The 26,191-nt window shown below is 35.3% G+C and overlaps 2 protein-coding genes across 2 annotated transcripts in view; both read left to right on the top strand.

The window, feature by feature from the left end:
* Nucleotides 1-4,805, top strand: part of ngfb (nerve growth factor b (beta polypeptide)) — a 53,376-nt gene extending 48,571 nt beyond the window's left edge. The window contains exon 3 of the mRNA XM_056460476.1: nt 3,820-4,805. Coding sequence (XP_056316451.1) covers nt 3,820-4,418 — 599 coding nt within the window. The 3' untranslated portion in view covers nt 4,419-4,805. The remainder of the gene's footprint in view (nt 1-3,819) is intronic.
* A 13,037-nt stretch (nt 4,806-17,842) lies between these two features.
* The window catches only part of tspan2a (tetraspanin 2a), a 41,500-nt gene continuing 33,151 nt past the window's right edge, over nt 17,843-26,191 (top strand). The window contains exon 1 of the mRNA XM_056460475.1: nt 17,843-18,071. Coding sequence (XP_056316450.1) covers nt 18,003-18,071 — 69 coding nt within the window. The 5' untranslated portion in view covers nt 17,843-18,002. The remainder of the gene's footprint in view (nt 18,072-26,191) is intronic.

Below are 26,191 nucleotides of genomic sequence, written 5' to 3'. Positions count from 1 at the left end.
TTTAAAGGGAGGATTAAGAGGGGGAGTGCAATGTGTCTTAAATTGAAAAATGTTTGTTCTGTGGATAAGAATTCGGTAGTAATATTTTTATATTTCTACAAAAAGATTGGATGGAGAAACCTAATGTATTCAGTCCACTTGGACCAGATATTTCTAAAAACATTCATTTGGAGTCGAAGGGACAATGTCATTTTTTCCATCACATAAATCATATTCTATTTCTAGCCATTCTTGGATTGTTGGGGATTCAGAAAATATATAAATATCTCATTTCTAATAACTGATTTATTTTATCTTTGCCGTGATGACAGTAAATAATATTTGACTATATGTTTTTCAAGACACTTCTATACAGCTTAAAGTGACATTTAAAAGCTTAACTAGATTAATTAGATTAATTAGGCAAGTTTGGGTATTTAGACGAGTCATTGTATAATGATTGTTTGTTCTGTAGACAGATCATAATAATATTAACCTAAAAATGGTTAAAAAAAAAATAAAAACTGCTTTCATCCTATCCAAATGAAAAGAAATTAGACTTTCTCCAGAATAAAAAAATGTTATCAGAAATCCTGTAAAGTTTCTTGCTCTGTTAAACATAATTCTGGAAATGTTTGAAAAGAAAAAAAAAATTCACAGGAGGGTGAATAATTTTGAACTGTATATATACACACATTGTTCATATAGCTGAAGCTATGCTAGTTTATTGAGCTTCATTCATTATGATGGGTCAGATAAACCTTCTGGTCATCCTCCTCTAGAATCAATAAGGTATTTTCTTACTCTTTTACCAATTTGTTTTTGTATCTCTGTAAACCCTAAATATGGTTATGAAAATCCCACTAGATCAGCATTTTCCTAAATACTCAGATTAAACCATCTGGCACCAAAAACTATGCTTTGTTTTCCTAACTGTACTACAACAGTGAGTGTTTTGCGTGCTGTTTATGTACAACGGGTGTCTCGCATTTTTGATGGAGCACGCTGAGCGGCTGCAGTTGAAAAATGTCAGAAAATGCACCTGCGTCATACGCTCCAGCACCAAAACCATTGATACAGTAGTTGCTTAGCAACATAAAAAGTGCAACACACTGCACTGCTCTTTTCTAAAGTCAACAAAATGGCAGTACAGTGCGCCTCACATTTTCAGAACTGAAAAGCTTGTCTGGTGTGATCGACCCCTTACAATGTCAATGTCAATTTTATTTATATAGCACTATTAATGGTGTAGTATAAGTTTGACACCCAGTGGTTGAACTAGGTATTGCATTCCTGAATTAAAACACATTCAAGCGCAGGTTGCCAGATTGAGAGTGTGCCTAACTTCCGAGCCTAAATGCTGATTTAAGGCTGATGTAAATAATGGCTGTTTCTCATTTTCAAGAACGCAGAGAATGGACTTGCGTTCTTGTGGAGACCGGTCTTGCCAGGTGTCCTCGGAAGAACGAACTCAGGAGACCATGACAACAGAAAATGCGTACTGTGAGAAATGAGATGCTGTGTTCTTCCTGATGGTCACATGACCTTCATGCGTTTTAAATGAAAAATTATTGAAACATTACAGCATTCATACAACGATTTATTGTTTTCCCCTTTTCAAAATATATACTCTGCATAAAAACATTAGAAATGTATGTTGCACAATATAAATGAAACAGATTTTAATACGAATTTCAGCAAACAAACACCCTTAATGTGTTCATTCCTTTATTAAGATGTCCATGGTAATGTTTATATTCACCATTTAGGGAAACTCCTGAGGTAAATAAGTTATATCTCTGAACTTTAATAATAATCCTGTATAGAATGCTGCGTTTCCCACCTACAATCAATTTCTGGGACTTCTAGAGCGAGATCGGTACTGAAGTCTGCATCAGCGTGTCCTCGATATCAAGAACACATCCGGGAAGTTTCACGCGTCCTCTGTTCTTGCGGTCTTGAGTATTGGAACTGAACTTTGGCAGCTGATAATGGCGTTAAATGAGAACACGAGGATGCAAGATCACTGAAGAACGCATATTACGCATATATATTGAGAAACAGCCCTTGTTCTGAATAACAGCAAAGACACACAATAAAAGGAATATAAACCAACACCTGAAATTTAGATTTTAGAAACATAGCCTGTTGTTGGGACACGGTGTCACAATGTAAGCTGCTCACCTAATGTTTACGTTTGAAATATTTATATTATTTGCTAATTAATAACCTCATGTGGAACTCTGAATCTGTGTCTCATTTCGGAGTCTGCTACTGTCTACTGTCGCATTTCGGACACATGCTTTGAGAGCCTTTCTGAATGAATGAATGCTTGAAATATGCTGTTTTCCAACAAGGTAACCCGGGGTGCTGAAATATAATTGGCTAAACTGGCATTGGGCAAATTAAAGGGACCAAAAATAAGACAGATGTTCCGGCAGGTAATGCTAACACTTTACAATGAGGTTTATTAGTTAATGCATTTACTAACATGAACTAATCATGAACAACACTTGTACACCATTTATTAATCATAATTGAACATTTACTAATGCGTTATTAACATCCAAGTCCATGCTTGTTAACATTTGTTAATGCACCGTGAGTTAACATGAACGAACAATGAACAACTGTATTTTCATTAACTAACATGGACCAATACTGTAGTAAATGTATTGTTCATTGTTTGTTCATGTTAGTAAATGCATTAATTAACATTAACTAATGAATCTTATTGTAAAGTGTGACCACATTTTAAAAGCAGACTATCTGACTTCAGCATTGTTTTGCAGATAAACAAGAATATTCACTTAGCATGTTTCTTAAATATCTGCAAACATATCAAGGTATTTTTATGATTTAGAAGAGTCAAAAACTTACATACAGCACCTTTAAGCACAACCAGAGGTTGACCAATATGCTGCACAGTACAAATCGCAAAAAAGAGAAACAGATAAAATGCAAAATCTAAAAGATAAGTTTTTAACCTAGATGTAAAAAACAGGAAGAGATGATACAGACGTAATAAAGAGTGGCAGAGCATTCCACAATGTAGGACCAGCTACTGCAAACACACGGTCACCCCTGCGTTTCAGCCTCGACATAGTGGTGCATAGTAATCTCTGGTTTGATGACCGGAAAGACCACCCAGGCTGATGTTCAGTCAATAAATCTGTCAGGTAAGAGCATGCTAAGGCATTTAGTGATTTAAAAACCAAGAGAAAAATGTTTAAATTAACACAATAGTAGGGCGGCGCGGTGGCTATGTGATTAGCACTGACCTCACAGCAACAAAGTCGCTGGTTCTGTTCTCGGCTGGGCCAGTTGGCATTTCTGTGTGGAGTTTGCATGTTCTCCCTGTGTTGGCATGGGTTTCCTCTGGGTGCTCTGGTTTTCCCACACAGTCTAAAGACATGTGCAATAAGGTGAATTGAATAAACTAAATTGGCCTGTAGGAGTGTGAGTGAAAAGTGTTGGATTGTTTATGAATGAGTGAATGACTGGGTGTTTCCCATTACTGGGTTGCGGCTGGAAGGGCATCTGCTGCGTAAAACCTATGCTGGAATAGTAGGCCATTTAATCCGCTGTGGCGACCTCTGAAGTAGAGAATAAGCTGAAGGAAAATGAATGAATGAACATGATAGTGCACAGGCAACCAGTGCAAAGAGCGTAAGACTGGTGTGACGTAGTCATGTCTTTTGGTACTCGTTAAAATCCTTGCAGCAGCATTAAGATGCCAAAAAAAAACTGTAAGCCAACGTGTTTGTGTATCCCTATGAATAAATATGTGTTTTTATTCGGTGCAGGATAAAAGCTAACATTATTATGTGTTGTACTCAGGTCACGTTGAGCCCATGCGGTGGTCCATGCTAGTCCTGCTGCTCCTGTCCTGCAGCCAGACGTTTGCCCAGCGCCCAGGAGACATCTGCCCACAAAACACCCACCACGATCAAGATGTCACAGCCAACACTGTGCCCACCGTTGATCCCAAACTCTTCAACAAGAGGCGATACCGCTCACCACGCGTGCTCTTCAGCGAACACCCACCCGACTCTGAACCATCTCGGAGCAGGTCCAAGAGGAAAGCAGGACCGCCTCAACATCGCGGCGTTTACTCCGTCTGCGAGAGCATCAGCAATTGGGAGGGAAATAAAACCAAAGCCACAGACATCTCAGGCAACGAGGTCACCGTTTTGCCTGACGTAATCATCAACAACTCCAAGAAAAAGCAATACTTTTTTGAGACCACCTGCAGCAGCGGGCGAACCGGAGGCTCTGGGTGTTTAGGGATCGACGCCCGCCATTGGAACTCATATTGCACCAATTCGCATACGTTTGTACGCGCGCTGACTTCATTCAAGAACCTGGTGGCGTGGAGACTCATAAGGATCAATGTAGCTTGCGTGTGTGTGCTGAGCAGAAAGTCTTGGAGAGCGTGACAAACTGGCAGATTTTCCACACACCAGCGATGGCCTTAATGATATCAAACTCGAGTCCTCTACAGTATGTGATGGTGGATGTTTTCCAACCCTTCTTGACAACTAGTGACATAAAACAGACCTTCTGAGGAGGATAATTATGATGTGTTTGTGTCACAGGATGCTACAGTGGAATGAGTTGGGTTTTTCCGAGTCTTTTTTTTTAGCTTTCATCTTTTTAGAATAATTCTCAGCAGTACGAGAACATGTACATATATTGTTGTGTGTGTGGTAACTGTTATTTATTTAAACCGCAGCATTATTGTTCATTTACTGTGGGTCCTCAGTGTGCATATTAAGAGATAAAATAAAGGAACATTTTGGATTAAATAAAAAGTTTAATTTAAAGTTCAGTCATCATTATTGCATACTTGAAAACCTCAGGCTCTGTTCAATGTAATTACATTGCCTTTTTTATTCATTGTAGAAAAAAAAAGCCAACCCAGGCTCATTCTAAAAACCTAGCCCTATATACATGTCTGGAGATTGACAAATACATCCCAGGAGGTACATTTTTTATGCAGTTTTTGTGAATCCACTAGAGGCCGCTGTGTATGCTTTTTGAGATCTCACATTTCTCTTGCGAGTTCCATTCGCACCTGCTGTTCTCATATAAATCCACCAGAGGCCGCTGTCGACTGACTGACTGACTGACCGACTGACTGACTGACAGACTGACTGACTGACCGATCACCCCATCCACCCACTTTCCTAAACCCAACTGAAAATAATCTGAAAAATAATCCAGTAATAATTTCTATACATATAATAAATCATTTCAGAAAAATAATTAAAAAAAAACACGTTTTCAGATTTTACCACATTCTCACCCTGTTATTTGCTTCTTTATTTTTTAGTTTTTGCTTTTATTTTTGTCTTACCTGCTTTTTGGAACTGCTCTTCACCAGCCTCGAACCCTATCGTTGTGGTCAACTCCTCTCTGCGTCTCAAGTCCACCGACGTACGCTGCAAGCCACTGGACAAACAGCGGGAAAGCTGTACATACGGAGGTAAGCGGTCAGCTGGTAAGCGCAAAAACGAACGGCGTCATACCACCCCATAGCATTCATTTGAAAGAGCCCCTATTTTACATTAAAAAGGGTCATATTTTGGTTTTATGGGTCGCCAACAATGCTTGCAAGGTCAAAAAAATACTTTCATTGTCTTATAATATGCATTAATTTTTACCTTATTATCCCAGCGACTCCCGTATGATTCGTTCAGTGATTCATTTGTTCCCAAAACCCTCCTTTGTGTGAGGCTAATCTGCGCAGATTAGATCAATAACAGTCTATTGTGATTGGTCGACAGCGTTCAGCGTGAGACAGAGAGAAATGCCCACTACGGCTTATCAACAATATTGAAGAAGTCAGAGTGCATAGTGTATGTGTGAGCATACCTGCCAACACTCCCGTTTTTCCCAGGAGTCTCCCATATTTCAGACAGATCTCCCGCCACCCTCCCCTTTTGTGTTTTGTCCTGAAAAACTCCCTTGACTGCTGCACATGTGTAGGAACGCGTCGCGTTTTCAACGTGGCTTTAGACACGATTTGAGAAAATATAGAGTTAACCAGATACAGTACAAGCAGTTACAAGTAACAAAACACAATTAAATACATAATTTGCAAGCTAGAGAAAACAAGGAAGCAGCCATTTTAATCGCACTTAAGTTACTTGCACTTGTGAAATGAAGGAAGAAACTGGTCCATGAACTGTGTGCTGTAACGTTCCTGTCAGGATCTGCGAGGTCCCATATGGTCTTTTCTGATCCTTCCTTTAACAAACGGCTGATGAATCCCCCGTTGTAAGCGTGTTGATTGCTGAAGCCCTCATCAGAAAAATGACGGGAACACAGCACAAGGCTGGGCTATAATGCTGAGGTATTTTTGCAAAAATAAACTTCAACCACTCACTCTTCACAGCCTCATCTTTAGGTAGAGAAAACAACACAAATTTTCCCTCATACTTCCAATAATATCCAGCTGAGCAACAGCGACTTCTTGACATGATTCAACCGGGATCTGCTACAGTGTTCTTCTTCTTCTTTTTTTTTTTGCTACAGTGTTTGTTTCCAGGGATTTTAATTTTGCCGGGTTTGCGCGCACAACAAATGGGCAGGGCTTAAGTTCTGTATTGACATCACGCCGGCATGGCTAAAGACTCCTTATCAAAACAATCCATTTGAAGCACTATGAGTCGACTCTTTTATAGATGAATCAATAGTTTTAAACACTGTGCACTTTCAGATTTAAGCCTTAGCTGGATATTTCACTTCACTTAGACCTGTGTTAAGCACTACATGGAAGGGCATTTTCAAAAACTCATAATAGGGGCTCTTTAAAGACTAAATGTAGCCATACGTACTTCTGGCTACATAATTTGCGAACTCCAGAAATGTATACAGGGCTCCGTTTTCAGAATGAGTCTATGTTGAAAAAAGCCAAACTAATTTGGAACAGCATAAGATGAGACTAAAAGGATGACAGAATTTTTTTGGATGAACTTCTTGTTAACATGACAAGAGTGACCTAATTTAATTCATAATACTGGTTCCCGGAATTATAGTTGAGTGCGTATTATTTCAGAGAATACAGACTGAATGATTTTCATTTTGGCCCGTCCAACCACTTGTCAACAAATTTACAACTTGCCAATCCATTCCCAATAGTTAAAAAAATAAAAGAATCAAGGACCCTGCTGTAATAAGCAGTGTATTGTCAAGGATTTTCTTAAGGGATTACTTGCATTCACAAATTTTTTTTTTTGCTTTTGTTCATGAAATACGTCACCTTATTGAATTATAATGCCTGGAAGTGGTCAAGGAAATCTGTTTTATGTTGATTCAAGCTCAATAGACAGCATTTTACAGGAATAAAATATAGACAGCGATGCTTATGGCATTAAAAACAAGCTTAAAATGCACATAAAAAAATCGGGACTCAAGAAGAAGTTAAAAAAAAAATGATTAAATGAACATTTTTGCAATTGAACAAATATTTTATATCATTTTTGATGGATATAATTTTCATATTTCATATTATTTTCAGTGGTCATCAACAGCATTCAACTCTCTAGGCAAATTAACCAAGAATATTGCTTAACATAATTTCCCAACCCAGGCTTATTCAGAAAACGTACCCCTATATACATTTCTGGAGAGTGCCAAATACATCCTAGGAGCTAAATTTTTTGCAGTTTTTGTTTTCGCGAATCCACCAGAGACCACTGTGTACGTTTTTTGAGACCTCAAATTTCTCACGCAAGTGCTATTCGCGCTTGCTGTTCTTGCGTAATTCCACCAGAGGCCGCTGTCGACCGACTGACTGACTGAATGGTTGACTGACTGACTGACTCACCATCCTCCTTCTCAAAACCCAACCAATTGTGTTTTCAAAAGCACCAATTAACGAGCGCCCACCCACTTTCCTAAACCCAAACCGACAGTTTTAAAAAGCAACCTAGAAAAAGAAAATCCCTCAGCTGGTTTTTACTACATTTTAAGATTTTACCACATTCTCAACTTGTTATTTACTTCTTTATTTACCCGCTTTCTGGAATCGTTCTTTGCCAGACTCAAACCCCATCGTTGTGGTCAACTCCTCTCTGCATCTCAAGTCAACGTACATGGCAAGCTAACTGGACAAACTGGTAACAGTGGAAAAGCCGTCCATACAGAGGTAAGCAGCCAGCTGGTAAGCGAGAAAAGGTAAGGCATCATGCCGCCTCGTAAAGTTTGTTTTAAAGACAAAATGCAGCCATAGGTACTTCTGGCTAAATAATTCACAATCTATAGAGATGTATATAGGGCTATGTTTTCAGAATGAGCCTATGTTGCAACTTCAGTTGCACTTGTAGTCCATAAAAAGCAACTGAACTTTCCGGAACAGCTTCAGTTTAAGCCAAGATGGGGTTTTTTTTTGGTGAGTTTTGACTCAGATAGGACCTTTAGCCAATAAAAAAAATCAGGATTTAAGAAAACTAAATATTGCAATTGAACAAATATTTGTATAATTTTTGACAGATTATTTCCTGTGGTCATCAACAGCATTCTACTCTGCTGACAAATTAACCCAGAATATTGCTTTACATAATTTCCATTGCACTTGTAGTCCATAAAAAGCAACTGAACTTTCCGGAACAGCCTCAGTTTAAGCCAAGATGTTTTTTTTGGTGGGTTTTGGTGTAATAAAAAAAATCATGACTCAGATGTGACCTTCAGCCATGTGGCAGAAAAGCTAAACGGTTCGGGCAAGTTTTGTTAGACACTCCAAGTAAGCCTGAGAGTTTGTTGAAACCGAGCTCGCGTCAGAACAGATGTGCTGCTCTCACACATGGAAACGGAGCTTCACTGGAATGCATTAGATGTTCTCCTTCCAGAGGCTTCCACGTGACGCTCACAGAGCTGGCCTTGAGACTGAAAATCGTTAAAAAGCAATTGAAACAACCACAAACAGGTGTGTCACCCCAATCAGACTCGGAATACATTTGTTTAGGCAGCATGTGTGGAAGTCTTAAAAAAACAGATGGAGACCCACCTCAGGTTTGATTGTGTAAACAGAAGGAGAGCACATGCCAAAGGTCAGCTGTGTGGCCCGGTGATGAGCTCATGTCTGGAAGCCTGCTTAGATCTGTGAGGTCAGACGTCAAAGTTCCTGTGGAATAATCAACAGGATTGGGTGGTTTAGCCAGCCAGGTTTCTAACAGGTCATGGAATTACTGGAAAATCATGGAATTTTAAAAGGTTTACTCCAAACAATGAAAGTCAGTGAATTTTTTATATATTGTTTGTCCTGTATATTGTTTGTCAGGGAATGTCAGGTATATTCAGATCATGCTATTTCACATATTGTTGTGATTTAGCCTATTCTTCAGCTCCATTTTGTTTTATTCACACAGTAAGTAATGTCTGTAAATGAGCAGTTTTCCGTGTTTTGTGATTCACATTTTTATTTTTCCCCGTTCATTCATGCTTTTGAATTGGATTATGGGACTTTGATCTGTCTTCCAACAACTTTTACCCTTAAAAAGTACAAAAAAGTGACTTTTATTAAAAATTTTAATAGTTTAAAGTGATATATCATCTGGATTGGTGTTTTATATCACGATATGAAAATATCGGAATTTACGAAATTACCTAATTTAGTACCTTGTCATAAACTGCTAGTAAATTCTGTTAATTTAGAGACTTATTTCTCTCTCTCTATATATATTTCTAAAACGTTATATTATTTCAAACTACTAAAATGTCAATAAAAGTCACCTTGTTAATCTGTAGGTTAATTTGGTAACACTTTACAATAACAGTACATGAATAATGAAGTATTAATATGTTAACTAAACATTTCTTTATAATAAATTAATGATGAGTTCATGAATGCGCTAATCAACTACAACATAAGTCAAAAGAGTTCATGTGTAAATAACGGCTACTTTAATTACTTGTTAATACATGTTGTTAATTAATGTATTAATTAACATTTAAGTTTAAGCTAAATGTAACCAATATGAACCCATGAGGTGTTAATGTTACTTGAAGGGGCACATCACTATCAACTCATCCTTAATATACTCATGAACTCCTGTATTTAAACTGTTCATGTTGATATTGACAGAACACATTTCTATTGATATATAGTGTAAATGCACTAGGCGGACGTGCATAAGGAGTTCATGAGTATGGGATAATGATGTGCCCCTCCAAGTAAAGTCATGATGTAATTATACATTAACATGTTACGAGTTCATGGTGGTTGAATTAAGCATAAACTAATGTGGTAATTATTTCATTAATTAACAAACAATCATGTACTAACAAGTAATTAAGGTAGCCATTATTCACACATGAACTCATGAGACTCATAGTGTAATTAAAGTTAGTTCTTGATTAGAACATGCGTTAACTCATTAGTTCATAATAAAGTAATGTTTAGTTTACATATTAACACATCATTATTGAATTTTTAACATCAAACGCTAACAGAGCACAGATCAACATCCCATAATGCAATTTACAACCACTTTTGAATCACAAAATACAGAAACTGTTAGCTAACAGATATTAACAGTGCACTTGAGGTCACCAAACTGTACCTGTTAACAAAGGCTTTTCCAAGATCACTTTTAAGAGCTTTAGTTTCAAAATTACCACTTCAAAGATTGGGTAGTAAAAAGTTACTTACGTAAAAGCTTATGTCATTTTTGTGTAACTACTTTTTATTCCATTTCTTTTCCCTCCTTAAGATTTCAGGTTAATTATTTATCCATTTGTTGTTGTCAAAGTGGCTGAGGCTCGGTGGTAGAAACAGTACTGAAAAATCAAACTAAAGTAAAAGTACCATTGCTTGCCTAAAAATGTAGTGCAGAGTAAAAGTATCTGTTGTAAATATTACTCAAAGTATGAGTAAAAAGTAGACTTAAGAGTAGTGAGGATTACACTGTAAAAAGGTGATGCATTTACATGTAATCTGTGGATGTGTGTAAACGTAACATTCTGTAGTGCATTTAGTTACCGCCCAGCAGGCACACAATGTCATAAGACGTTAATATTAGGTTTGATTTAGGTTGTGATGTCAGATGACCAAAATTTAATGTCTACCCAGCATCAAAGGACAACGTTATTTTGATGTCCAATAATAACATCAAATGACATTGATATTTTGTTGATTTTAGGTTGTGTTTGAAAGTGACCAAAATCCAACGTTGAGCCAACATCTTATACCATGTCGTCAGGTATAGCAACCAAAATCCAATGTCTAATAGACATCATAGTGGTAACGTCCACACTGTAACATCATTAGACGTTGATATTTGGTTGATTTTAGGTTGGATGTTCGACATTGATTTCGGCCCGACACTGAGTTCTGACGTCAACCTGATTTTCATTTCCAAACAAAATATAACGTGCCCACGACGTTTGGGTACAACTTCAATCTGACATCATGTTTATGTCTTATGCCTGCTGGGTGTTTAAGGCCATTTAGGTCATCACACAGTAAACATCCGTAATTTTTTCATCAGTGATGCATCTAAACAGTCTGGGTCAATGCTTGTAAAGATTTTGGACATCTTCTTGAACACTTTTAATGCTTCCAAACAGTTTGCGGCAATTATAAATCGCCCATGTCTTGAGGTAGTTCAGTATGATGCTATTTACCTCCTTATTTCTGTGTGCGATTTGAATGGACAGGAATCACAGGACTGATTTTTCTAATCCCCATAGACAAGAAAAAATTAAGTAGTGACTGGATGAAGGAAAGTAGTGGAGTAAAAGTACCAATACGGGACTAAAAATGTACTCAAGGGAAAGTAAAAGCACACATTTTTAAAACTACTTAATAAATTACAATTCCTGAGAAAACTACTCAATTACAGTAATTTCAGTATTTGATTTGTTACTTTACAATACTGCTGAGGCTAAATGATACTCCATTTTAATGTTGTGATTATTTTAACAAATTGACAATAGAATATTAAAACAGTTAATATCTTATTTTTTTAATTCAGCTTTTTAGTGAAAGTCAGGGAATTTGATGGATTAAAGTGGCAACCCTGCATATCACATCAGCCACGAAACGAGTCCACCATCAGCAAGTGTTTGTTTAGCCATATATGTATACAGTGCAGGTCAAAGTGGTAAAGGGGTCGCCATTTCAAACAAAGTCACTTTCGCACACACACCCATTTGCTCTCATTAGAACAGGATGTTTTGCTCGTCGCTTAATTCAAACAATCCTCTGCACTCAAATGAAGAATGAGAGAATTAATGAAACAAACAAGCGTGTCTCTGGTTGTTTGTAGGACAGCTCCCAGTGGAGAATCTGCTGTGACAAATCCAAGAGAGCCCCTTTTGTTTAATTTACAAAGAATATTAAGCAGATTAATGAACTGCGGATGGTAGTGCCATACCGTGGAGATTTCAAACAAGGCTACGGTCACCCCTCAGCGTGGTATGTACGAATGAAGAATGTGTCGTCTCTGAAAGGTTAAAAATACTCCAAACACATTCACATAAAAGTCTCTATCGTGAGAAAATGATTTTAAGGCGTCTCAAAACGACATGGTTTACTGTAAACAGCACTTGGTGCAAAAAAATAAACAACGGTCGCCCTCTAGTGGTCCTTTTACTAATCTTGGCTTTCCTGGTTCATCAGGTACGTATTGTTGTTGACCTTTTCCTCCGTAATAGTATGATGAAAATGTCATACAGACATTTGTCATACAAACTTTTGTGCAGAACAACGATTAAAGAAGTAATTTTAGAAAGTACGTTTCCACATAGTTTGTACTAATCGTATTTTACCGCTAGAGAGAGCACTGTTCATATAGTAGCCTGGTGTTCCGTAGCCACCTTAGTTAAAGGGGTAGTTCTTTTTTTCTCAAAAAGTTGACCTTTTGGGGGTTTGTTGCCTCATTTTCTAATTAGTTCTTATTTATTTATTTATTTATTTACTTATTATTTCTAAATAGTTCTTTTAAATACTACATTTTTGTGACATTTTAAGCACTACTTATAGCTAGATTAGCTTGTCATGTGGTCATCATAACCATAGTACCAAAAACATTTCCTAAAGATTTAGAACAAAAAATATGAATAATTACATATTTTTAAAATACAAATTTATCGTATTACATCATTAGAAAAGAATAGCAATCTGTTAAAAGTTTTAAATAAAGCCTGTTGTTATTTCTTGCTTCTTGCTGTGTGGAAATCGTACCCACTGTGCCATCGTGATATGCCAAAATTAAAACATAATAATAATAATAATTATAATGTTGAGATTCACAATTCTTCTAGCCTCTCATTTGATTACAAGTACATTTGATTATTCAACAGTATTAGCCAAAATAGCTTTCAAATAAATTTTAATATGGGCCGCTTTTGGTGCTTCACACCTTTTTATTGTTAAATTTTGTTTCGGGAAAATTTAGATTTAGAAAAAAAGTCACTTGTGAAATGTTTTCTCTGTTTAAAAACAATACAGCAGTGAAATATGACATCACTCACGTCATTTATTGAAAAATAATTGTTTGCAATGATCAAAACTGATTATCTGAAGTCACACCGAAGCAGAGGATTACACTTGGTCTTAAAGCCTTTTTCAATGGGTTATTTTCACAATTTATGATGGCATAGCAGTCAAAATAAGACAAATGAGCTCATGTATGGGGCAAATTTTGGACCTTTGTCAGTGAGGGGTTGGTCTTTTGAACCGCCCAACCCTCCCACACCCCCGGCTATACAGGCCTGGTAACACAGTTTATTATATGCAAAACATAACATGATTTTATTACAGATCTACAGAAGGCTGTTTGTTAAATCCGTTTAGTTTGTGCTCTGTGGAAAATTATTTGCTTAGTATAGGCCTAATTTACCAATAAATGTACAAATAATAAAATATTTGTGTAAAATTTGACCCTTTTTAGTTTAAAATAAGCATAGACGTTTAAAATTGCTATATAAATTCACATTTTTGACATTTTAAGTGAATAACCACAATAATGGCCTCAACACTTTATTCCCTTGAATAAATAAATAAATAAATATTAGGCTATAGAATTACATCACCCCTCAGTAAAATATCCCCAGACCTTAAATTAATATTTTATTTTTCAATATTTTTAAGACTTAGAAAGTAACAATACACGAAGCATTGTATATTTGAGCATTTTATATTTGTATTTTGTAGATTTACAGTTGCAAACCATTTCCTGCAAGCATTTGAAGACTCTGTTAGTCTGATCATAGAATTTGATAATGGCTATATAGCCTGTGGTTTATTCATTCATTTTCTTTTCGGCTTAGTCCCTTTATTAATCCCGGGTCGCCACAGCAGAATGAACCCCTGCGGTTTATCTCAAGCTAAATGTTTTATAAACTAAGCTTGTCATTGAACTCGTCTTTGAGAGAGAAACGCAACAAGATCTATTCTCTTCTTTGTTGACACTGCTTATATTTTGGCATCATCGTATTAAAGCATTTTACCATTTACACATAAACAGGGAAGGTCAAAGAACATAACCAAATACAGTCTATATAGTTTAATTACAGGCCGCTATAGGCTATACACTAAACATCAATTGGTTAAGATACGTTTAGTTGACAAAAGTGACTGAAAGTGAAAATGTGAGAAAGATTATCTCAAGATTATCTCAGCGTGTCCTGAGTTTGACCTCAGAGGAGCAGACAAAGGCATCCTCTCACCAATAGATGACAGTGATTGTGACTGATGTATTGTGCAGTGAGACAAACCTTATGAAAGAGACTCAATAATGAATACCCTGAATGTCTGACCACATCATGAAGGCGTTGTAAATTACACCGTAGGTTCAAACATAATGCCTGAAAGTGATTCTAAAACTGGGAAAAAACTGTGTGTGTGTGTGTGTGTGTATTGTGAGAGCCAAATGTTCTCACTTATAGAAATCATGAATGATAAAATGTAATATGAAATGTCATGACAACTATTTTACTGGAAAAAAAGACCACATTATTAAAAAAATAAATTACATAAATTACATTATTTAAATGAATTAAATCAGAATTTTAGGGTACATTTTAATCCTATTTTATCAATTATTTTTTTAATTATTTGATTATTTTAATCCAATTTATATTTATTTTGTGTGTGTGTGGAAATTATTCAAAGTAAAGTAAATGTAACAATTTTAAGTTATAAATATTGCAATTAAATTAACTAATTCTGTTTAAAATAAATGCAGAATGATCAAAATATCACATTAAATTAATAAATACAGTAATGTGAGTAGAAGAAATACTTATAAATAAATATATTTTACAACAGGCCGGTAGCCAGGGGGGTTCGGGTGGTTTGGAAGACCCCTTTCTCACTCTGCACAAAGGTGCAGAATTTGACCCATACATGAGTTCATTTGTCCTATTTTGACTGCTATACCATTATAAATAGTAAAAATAACCCATTGAATCCTTGTGTAACTTCAGTTAATCAGTTTTGACCAATGCAAACAATTATTTTTATGAGTCCAACATCCAGCTGTGCAAGAAAACATCTGACATAATCAAAGTCATATTTCGCTACTGTATTGTTTTTAAATAGAGAATTTTTTTATTTAATAGAGAATTTTTTATAATTCAAATGGCCAAATTCTGACTAAGAAAAGTTGAATTTGCTGGCCAGTTTGTTATTTGCCTAATAATTTACAATAGACTACAGTTTTTAATTATTATTTTTTAAATTATATATGATAAATTAGTATTTTAAAATAAATATTTGTCATTTTTTACTCTAAACATATAGGAAATATTTTTGGTACATCAAAAATTATGATGACTATCCGAGAAGCTATTCAGCTAAAAATAGTGTTAAAATGTCCCTAAATGGAGCATTTAAATCTGATATTTAAATAGAAAATGAGGCGAATAACTGCAAAAAGGTCCTCTTTTTGAGAAAAAAGCCTTTCACCAGGCTGGCTACGAGCCTGTTATATTAAATTGTTTGATTATCTCATTCTAATATTTTTGTGTCAAATCAAATAATTATAAAATAATACTTAAGATAAAATTTAAATAAACAAAAATGTTACTAAAATAATCAAATTAAATTACAATAAACTAATTGTTTAAAATAAAAAATACATGATCAAATTATATATCTAAATAAATTATTTAATATATACAATACTATGATGAATATATATTCATTAGAAATAAATATGGGTGGCGCGGTTGTGCAGTGGGTATAGCGCTGTCGCCTCACAGCAAGAAGGTTGCTGGTTTGAGCCTCAGCTGATTAAGTTGGCATTTCTGTGTGGAGTTTGCATGTTCTCCCTGTGTTTGTGTGGGTTTCCTTCGGGTGCTCCGGTTTCCCCCACAAGTCCAAAGATATGTGGTACAGGTGAATTGGGTAAGCACAAATTGTCCGTAGTGTATGTGTGTGAATCAGTGTGTATGGATGTTTCCCAGTGATGGGTTGCATTCGCTGTGTAAAACATATGCTGGATAAGTTGGCGGTTCATTCCGCTGTGGCGACCCCTGGTTAAGGGACTAAGCCGAAAAGCAAATAAATGAATGAATAAATAAATATATATATAAAATATATATAAAATTCTTTTTTTCATTTTTCGAAAATATGTTATATGTGTTTTCCCTAAAGATATGCTTAATTATTATCATTAGACATTCTTTACAGGAAATATTTTGTACGCTCTGACAATTGATATATAAACTGACACTGCTTTTTGTGAAGATGTGTTTTGCATATTCATGAAGCATTTTGCAGAAGGAGCTATCTTGGACAAAAAATATGCAGCAGAAACAATAAAATTAATGTGTGTCTCTCGCTTCTGATTTCCTGTGTAACCATTTATCAAAACATATTGGGGCCTATGGAGGTTATGTGCATTTAACTGGTTCAGTTCTTCTGTGCAGAAAAGAGGAACTACAGACGGTGCAGAAAAGCTGATGGAGAAAACCCGCCTTCTCGTTCTTTGAATATAAAATGGGTATTTAGTATAGGAAAGCACTCGCAAAGCATTATACAACCAATAGGACACATTTATTGCGACCCAGGGACCTAATCGAATTATTCATTTTTACTTATAAATTACTAAGATTTTTGAAATTGATCTCTGCCTCCTGAGTTTGTATTGAACAGGCATGGAATAATAGAGCACATATTCCAACAATATATTAGATTATATTATTTTAATAAAAACATGATTTACCTGTACATTAATAATAATCCACTAATAATAATAATAATAATAATAATAATAATAATAATAATAATAATAATAATAATAATATAAATATAGGCCAATACTAAGCATAATCTATATTTTATTTGGTGGATCATCTTGATATGTATGCATGTTGGTGTTCATATAGCCTAAATAGCCTAATTTTAGCAACATTTTTAATGTATCATTTATATAGGCTAATATCTATCTATCTATCTATCTATCTATCTATCTATCTATCTATCTATCTATCTATCTATCTATCTATCTATCTGTCTGTCTGTCTGTCTGTCTGTCTGTCTGTCTGTCCGTCCGTCCGTCCGTCCATCCATCCATCCATCCATCGTTCCATCCATCCATATCTATCTATCTATCTATCTATCTATCTATCTATCTATCTATCTATCTATCTATCTATCTATCTATCTATCTATCTATCTATCTATCTATCTATCTATCTATCTATCTATCTATCTATCTATCTATCCATCCATCCATCCATCCATCCATCCATCCATCCATCCATCCACCCACACACCCACCCACTCACCAAATCCATCCATCCATCCATCTATTGATGTTTTTGGAAAACGCGGGAAAACAGCACAATCCTCGCCCCCCGCGTCCTGCTGGACCAATGGGCGGAGCGGATCACGCTGACGGAATGAACACGCACCACACACACACATACTGCTGCTGCTGTTGACGGATCGCGAGTGGATTGTGTCTGAATAATAATATTCCTGACCTACATCTCACACAGGCCCGCACATTTGCGCAAACATTTTGGTCGAAACGGCGAGCTCGCGCAACGAAACGGCAGGCAGGATGAGCAAAGTCCAGGGCGGCATGAAATGTGTCAAATACCTGCTGTTCGTCTTCAACTTCATATTCTGGGTAAGTGCAGAAAGTGTTGATGATTCCTGCGTGATGGTGTCACACATATACAGTATGCTTGTGTTGAAAATGTGGCATATTCGCGGTCACATGATTTTTTGCTATCTTGGCGTACGTTTGTTTTCATTCAGCGTGGCTTCTGGCAACAATAGAGGAAAAAAATCACAAAAATGGGATGCTAGTGTTTTTGTGAAGTGCAAGTAGGTGACATGTCGGCTGTGTCTCAATATCTAGGGTCGCCTATCTGGACAGCATAGTGAGCATTAGAGGCACGTGCAGACATTTTGAGCATCATTTGTGCGTCAAATAGGCTAGGTAGACTATTGAAACATTAGGGTAAAGTTGGCTTTCTATTCGCACATTCAGACTTTCTCTTTAATATTATAGTTTTTATAAATGTATTTTTTGAAAATTCTATATAGAGAAATCATATCCGCAGCCAGTCAATGTTGTTTTGAAGCATATTTGCTTGCTATTTCTGACCGAATATTCAAAGTAGCTTGGTAAACAATATAGGGAGTGTGTCATAAGTTGTCATTGAACGAATTTGTGAGTATAAAACCAACTTTACCTCAATTATTGAAACAGCCAACATGTAGTTTTGGTTAAGAATAAAGCTGTATATTTGACTTGTTGTCATAACGTTACTTTTTCTAAATTTTTGGTGAAGGTGGAAGGCTAGTTATGACAAAAGGAACTGTATTAAAAAGCAATTTAATTAAATGTATCAATATTTTTATTTGCATATGTGTAATATTAGATGGTAATGTATTATTTATTGGCTTTTAAAACATTCAAATTTTGATAAAATATTATTTTTTAATAAGATAAACTACTCAATTGAATGGATGTATGTAGTCTAGTGATCTAGTAGTATACGTTCACCTTTTTTACACTGGAGCTATTAAACAAATACATATACTCTTCAAAATATTTCTGATTTAAGATAGTTGAAACTACGCTATGCAATTAAATAAAGTGTAAAAAGTTGTATGCTTAATATATATTCATCAACAGCTATAGAAAAACTATTTCTCTGGACTGGTTTGATTTATTAGATGCGTGTTTGAGTAAAATGTGTTATTTTGTAAAGGTCTAGCGTTCATATTTATTCAAAATTTCTACAAATAATATAGTTATTTAGAGCATTTCTTTTTTTGAGAAAATGACAATCCACCAAAATATCAGCTTGATTAAACAACTTACATGATAAAAATCAGGTAAAACAAGTTAAGGTAAAATTTAAAGTAATAAATTGGTATTGTGTTGTCTAAATGTTGTTCATGTCAGTGGTTTTGTGAAGTACAAGTAGGTGACAAATATGGCTCAATATCTAGTGAGTTGCCTATCTGGACAGCATAGTGAGCATTAGAGGCACGTGCAGACATTTTGTGCATCATTTGTGCATCAAATAGGCTACTGTTGACCTGTTAGACTATTGAAACATTGTGGTAAAGTTGGTTTTATTCACATATTCAGACTTTCTTCTTAATATTATGTTTTCAGAAATGTATCATTTCATATTAATCATATTAGTAGCCAAAGACTATCAAAGTAAGCTACAACATTGTTTAGTCAAATATATAGTGCTAATGTTGTTTTGAAGCCATATTTGCTTGCTATTTCTGACCGAATATTCAAAGTAGCTTGGAAAACAATATAGGGAGTGTGTCATAAGTTGTCATTGCACGAATTTTTGAGTATAAAACCAACTTTACCTCAATTATTGAAACAGCCAACATGTAGTTTCGTTTGAGAATAAAGCTATATATTGGGCCAGTTGTCATAACGTTGCTTTTTCAACATTTTTTGGTGAAGGTGGAAGGCTTGATTGGACAATGAGAACTGAATTATAAAGTAATTTAATTAAATATATCATTATTTTTGTCATGTGTAATATTTATTAGTAAAGCATTATTTATTGGCTTTTAAAACACATACATTGTGAAATATGATCATATTCTTATTAAGATAAAAATATATAATAACGAAATAAGTAATTAAAACCAATAATTACCTCATTTAAAAGTATGCTAGTAGTATGTGTTCACTTTTTTATGCAAGAGCTATTAAACACATACTTTTCAAAATATTTCTGATTTAAGATGAATGTTAAGAAAAATGTAAAAACTTTAATAAATATATATATAGACAGAGAAGAGAAGGGTCTCATGACCTTAAGACTAACTTTACACCTTTCTCCAAATTTTAGGAGGTAAAATATTGACCCTTAGCATGGCCAAATGACTAGAGAAGGGTCTCAGGACCTTAAGGTTAACTTCTCTCCAAATTTCAGGAGGTAGAATATTGACTCTAATCATGCTGACACTACAACCAGAAATAATGTGCACCTAGCTGAGAGAGAAGGTGGGTCTGATCAACTCACTCTTCTCTCTTACCTAATAGGCTGATCTTTGGCCAGCACCCATATTTTGACTATAAAAGTGAGGGTTTCTTGCTGAAACATTGGAAGCTCAGCCGTGGAATAAGTGCACATCACCCGGCATTCTCGGACACACGTGTTGGTTTTCCAATGTGATTGCAACAGGCTCCCCAGTCTTTAAAGAGGAAAATGGTGGCACGTCTCTGAGCTTGTATATACTTATATCAAATTGCTTGGGGTTTCATTATTTGTCTTTTATTCATGTAATCCTTATTACTCATCTTTATTTCACATTATTTATGCAATTTTGATGTACTTCAACTGATGATGTTCATGAATATGATTCATGATTATTGACTATTATTGTGATAATTGATATCAGCTGTGTGTACCAGCACTAACCAGTTGTGTTGCTTGATTAGTATGGTGTATGGACCGTTATTGGTGCCTTCTCTTATCAATTAGCACCACGCTTGTCTCACTTTCATAAACACAAACCATACTAAAACTTTTTAAAATGCTGAAACATTTTACATACTAAAATTTGGGGCAAACAAAACAGTGACCAAATTTACATTCAGAAGATTTAATACTGATATAAACATGTAAAGCTTGTAGTTTGTCACTTCCGCCTAAATGGATCAACGTTTTTTTTTCACGTCACCTCAAGCTGCGGTCACACTTGACTTTTCCTCCCATAGACTTCCATTCATACGCACGCGAATGCGTCAGACCGGAAACGCGGGGTCATGCGTTAAGTTTTGCAGGTTGCTGCGGTGCAAAGTTCAAGCTTGGTGAACTCTGACCTGTGAAATCGCATCATTTGACTGCGTGAGACCAATCGAGGATCAAAACACGACCTCTCTGGGCAAAAATGTAAAACATGGAGCAATCGCTTGCTTTTTAAAATGTCTAATAAACTTGTTTAATCCCGCCCCTTTTCGCAGCGCCGCACAACAGAATTTCGCACACACAAAGCCCAGTGTGACCAGAGCTTCATACTTCAGTTTCTCATCAAATCTTGAACAATCAGAAGCTCTCTACTATCTGACATGCCCCGCCCCTTCAAGGTCTACACATTTAAGGTGCTTGAGCTCGACCACTCTCACTGGCAGAGCAGTGATAAAGCAAAACGCTATTGGCTGTTTTATATAAAGGGGAGGAGCTACACTCTTTTTGTGTTTCGGTTGAGATTACGTCAATCATCGAATACAAATACACATTTCAAAGCACTTTACGGGACCCTTAATGTTTATTCAAAATGTCATTTAGAGTATTTCTTTTTCAGAAAAGGACAATTGACCAAAATAACAACTGTTTTCATTTGTTGTGATTTAAAAATCAGGTTAAAACAAGTTATGTAAAAAGTTAAAGTTAATACATTGTTATTGCATTATATAATTGTTGCTCATTTAATGTATTACTTGCCATTTATTCGTTAATACTTGTGAACTTTAAAATACATTTTTAAATATTTTTTTTCCGAGTGTAGGTGTGAAACCAACACATAATCTATGTTTGCAGAGCATAAGCTGCAGTGTTTTCCCAGTTCTGGGTTGCGGCTGGAAGGGCATCCGCTGTGTAAAATATATGCTGGAATAGTTGGTGGTTCATTCCGCTGTGGTGGCCTCTTAAATAGATACTAAGCCAAAGGAAAATAAATGAATGAATGAAGCTGCAGTGTATCTTTATGCCACACAATAGGAAAAACTGTTGTTTATTATTTTTGTCTCTCTGTCATTCCATTTGCATGCTGGATGTTGTCCTAGTATAATTTATTTGGCTCTCAGAGTCATTTTCTAGTATGCCCCACCAGATGAGAGGAACAAATGTTTATACAGACTCTCTGAATGTTGTGACATTTCATCATAACTCATGCATAGTCAAATAAGCTGTTTGTATGCATTCACGAATCATTTGAGGTTGCGATGTGATGTCCTTTGCTCAACGATGCATGAGTGTGTATTGTGTTGCAAAGTGAAAAAGTATATTATTTGTAATGTGGGAAAATGTACCAACAGCATCCGTTATACTTGCAGTATGTGAGAAGCAAACAACATGCATAATCCACCATAAGTGGCTTTACAAATTCCTCTATGGCTGTTTTGAACAGTTTTTAAGATCGTTGAATGGGTAGATCTTCAAAGGCAGTCTTCAGTCTGTAGTACAAGATCAGGTTACTGTGGAGTTGTTGAAAGTCCTCCACCCCTTTATGTTGCATTGAGCACTTCTTTATTCACCGGCATTGGATCCTGAGGGCTGTTTTCCAACTCTGACTGAGCGGTTTCTGGATAATAGCACCTTCAAAGGCAAGGCCATGGTGGCGATTACGTTTTATTATCACATGCAAAGTGGAGAGATGAATTGATAATGTCCTCAGATAATAAGTTTACAGCATGTCCCGTGAGGTGGAACTAAGGTTAGTGTTATCATTTTATTGTCTTTCTTGCTTTTAACACTCTTTGTTTTTATCAGTTGCTTGATGAATGTAGAATTTAGCCTGTTGTGCTGTAAATGAATAAATTCAAGACTCTATCTTTAAAGTCCACATGAACTGGATTTTTTTTTTTTTCACATTGTGATGCAGTTCATAGGAAAACAAAATATTAAATGAGCAAACAGTGGGCGTGGCTTGTTTTTTTTCTACCTCGAGCTGATTGGATGTAGTAAAGTAGGCATTTCATTCAGAGGGTTTGGGGAGAGTTATTACAATCTAACAGACAGCACCTCCTCACTGTTTCTCTTTGTTGTCAAATCTGACAGTTGGAGGGGCGTGGTTATGTTAGCCACGCCTAATACCTTAGACAGATGTAAACTGAGAATTTAACTGAAAACAAACAGGAAGTGCATTTTCAGATTTTAACTTTATATTACAAGAGCAAACCTTTTTTTTGGTTTTTAATGATATCCATGAATTCATCACAAAACTAGCAATGTGAGCTAACAAAATCATACGGTTAGTTTTGATTTCATTTGTACTTCAAATGAAAGTTATTCTTGGTTGCCTTTTAACTTTAAAACAACGAATGTTTCTCTGAAAAGTTTTCTAACAAAATGAATTCATTTTATTTGCGTTTTTTTTGTTTTCCCTGTAGAAAGTCTTATTATTACCTTTCGATTGGCTGGAGTAAAAGCAGTTTATTATTTTTAAAACAATTTTTAAGGTCAAAATTCTTAGCCGATAAATGATATTATATCGAATCGCGATACAATTTATGCCAATAACAATGATAAGTGCTGGACTTTTTTTTACTTTATATTGATCCAAGAGCCAATCACACAGCAGAAATGTGCAACAAGGGGAATCTAAAAGTGTGTTGATATTAGAGATGCACTGAATTGTCGGCTGCCAAAAATGATCGGCTACTGAAAATAGCTTATGCTATATTTAATGGACCCTCTAATTTTTGTGGCTTCAGTCGTTGTTGGGGTACTCCTTTAAATCTGGAAGCATTAACAGCTAATATCAAAATATATATCGTTATTGTTCAATATGGAAAATAATTAATCAAGATTGCATTTTTGCCATATTGCCCAGTCCTACACTGTCAACATGGCAAAAAGAAAAGAAACTTGTTATTAGAAATAAATGTTTGAAATTGTTATGTTTAAAAATGTGTTAAATTGCATCTCTCCGTTAAACAGTACTTGGGAGATATCTTATCACACACATCTCAGTTTTATTTTATGAAGGAGTTTATTGGTCTTTATTGGACTTTAAGGTCTGAAAGATTGCGAGGGTTAGTTCAGCCAGTATTGCACCTTACCCACAATGCCAACCTCATATTATTTTTCTCTCAGTATTTTTGGTTCATAATATTCCAGGTTTTCTGAAGTCAGATAATAGCTTTGTGTGAGAAACAGACTGAAAGTTATTATTCACTCATAATCTGCACTTTTTATTCTGCTTATGTTCAAATACAAGTTGTGCCTTCTGCTATTAGTGCATCACTTATTTGAGCTTGTGGTTTTATGTCACATGACCAGTTTTGAAACCACAAGTTACATGTCAGCCTATTAAAATTAAAGTAAGGTAATTAATGAACAATGCTATAAATTAGCTTTTCAGCAAAATTCAACATGCAAGTTTTTTGAATGGATAAAAGGAGACACTTGTGTTTTATGATAAATAATAATATTATTATTTGTTGTCTATCCATTGCATTGTAGGTTTATTTTATCGCATATTTCCTAGCAATCAAAACGAAACTACAAAAATGCATATTTGTATCTAGGTTGGATATATATATATGAATGAATGAATGAATAAATGAATGAATGAAGAGTTCAGATGCAAAACCCTTTAAGTCCATCAGACCTCTTTTTTTTGTAAATGAGCATATTCTATCAGGCTCCTAAGAAGTTTAATTTTATAGATAATGAAAAGGTTATTAGTTATTAAGTAAAATTTACTTTTTTTCAAAAATGTCACTTTAGACCTCTAAGTCCACCTATTGGGACAAGACAGTGTATTTAGTTGAAAAATCACTAAAGATGCAATTAGATATTATTTTACCAAACATAAAACACATTTCACAAACCACCTAAAATTAAAAATACATAAATCTGTCAAGTAAGTGGCGGTTCATTCCACTGTGGTAACCCCTGATAAATCAGGGTCTAAGCAAAAGGAAAATGAATGAATGAAACGTCAAGTAAGTGCATTATATTATAGCATTAATATGGACATAAATTAAATCTGAACAATCTGTTGTCATTTCTGAAATTTAGGATTTAGATTTAAAATATAAACATTGCAAACATTGTAAAGCTTGTTTGTAAAGATTCAAATAATGTAGTGTAAAATATTGTGAAACATCAATATCTGCATGTATAGTTTTATGTAAACTTAAGTCTGCATGTAAACTAATTTATAGTTTTATGCATTATATTTATCTTTTGAAAAATAGCTTACATTAGCAAATAAAACACAAGGTGGGCCTACTGGGCAAAAAGGGGATGTCTCTCAGACACTTTTAGAAGCTGTCATTCATTCATTCTCACCCAACTCAAGGTCTTGGTCTCTTTTTCGTCTCTTGTTTATCCTTATAGCATCCATGTGGGATAAAAGAACGACATCTTAACTTCACCTTTTGTAAAACGGAGTTGCTGTTTAATGTATAGTAAATCGCAGTCATTCAAAGTAGCGTCACTGCTCAAAAAACGTTATGGATGCATGCTACACTTCAGACTGTACAGTGTGTTTTCTTTTTTCTTACAATAGACGTTTTCATTATATATTGGAAATAGAGTAAAACAGTTTCCTCTTAAAAGCCAGTTTATCAGTGCGCTGCTACATTGAAAACATATCATTTGATTCGCACCTTCTAATTGGTTCTCGGGACATAGCGGCTTTTTCTGTCATAGACAAATGCCGTTTAGAGGCTTTTGCCAACAAACTGTTATTTCTGAATGTGCGGATGCTGGGATTTGGATGATTTGAAGCAAAAATATTTGTTGAACATCTATTACGTGCCTAAAGCATTCGCTCAATGTCTTTATCTCATTTTTGGCAGAAGTGGCATTTAGCGGCTTTTGCATCTGAACTCTTCATATGTATGTATATTTGTTTTTTATGCAAGGTTGGAATGATGTAAAGGTAAATAGTTATTATATTTTACATTTACTGATGCTTTTATCGAAGGTGACTTACAAGTGTGGATAAAAGAAGCACTTCAAATCCTCAGAGAGCAGCAGTATTGTTTAGTAGTAAGTTTTTTTGTTATGTTTTGTTTTC

Source organism: Danio aesculapii, chromosome 6 (assembly GCF_903798145.1).
Source record: "Danio aesculapii chromosome 6, fDanAes4.1, whole genome shotgun sequence".
Lineage (NCBI taxonomy): Eukaryota > Metazoa > Chordata > Actinopteri > Cypriniformes > Danionidae > Danio > Danio aesculapii.
Note: the sequence above shows the minus strand (reverse complement) of the source record. Positions and strands in the feature narration are given on the sequence as shown.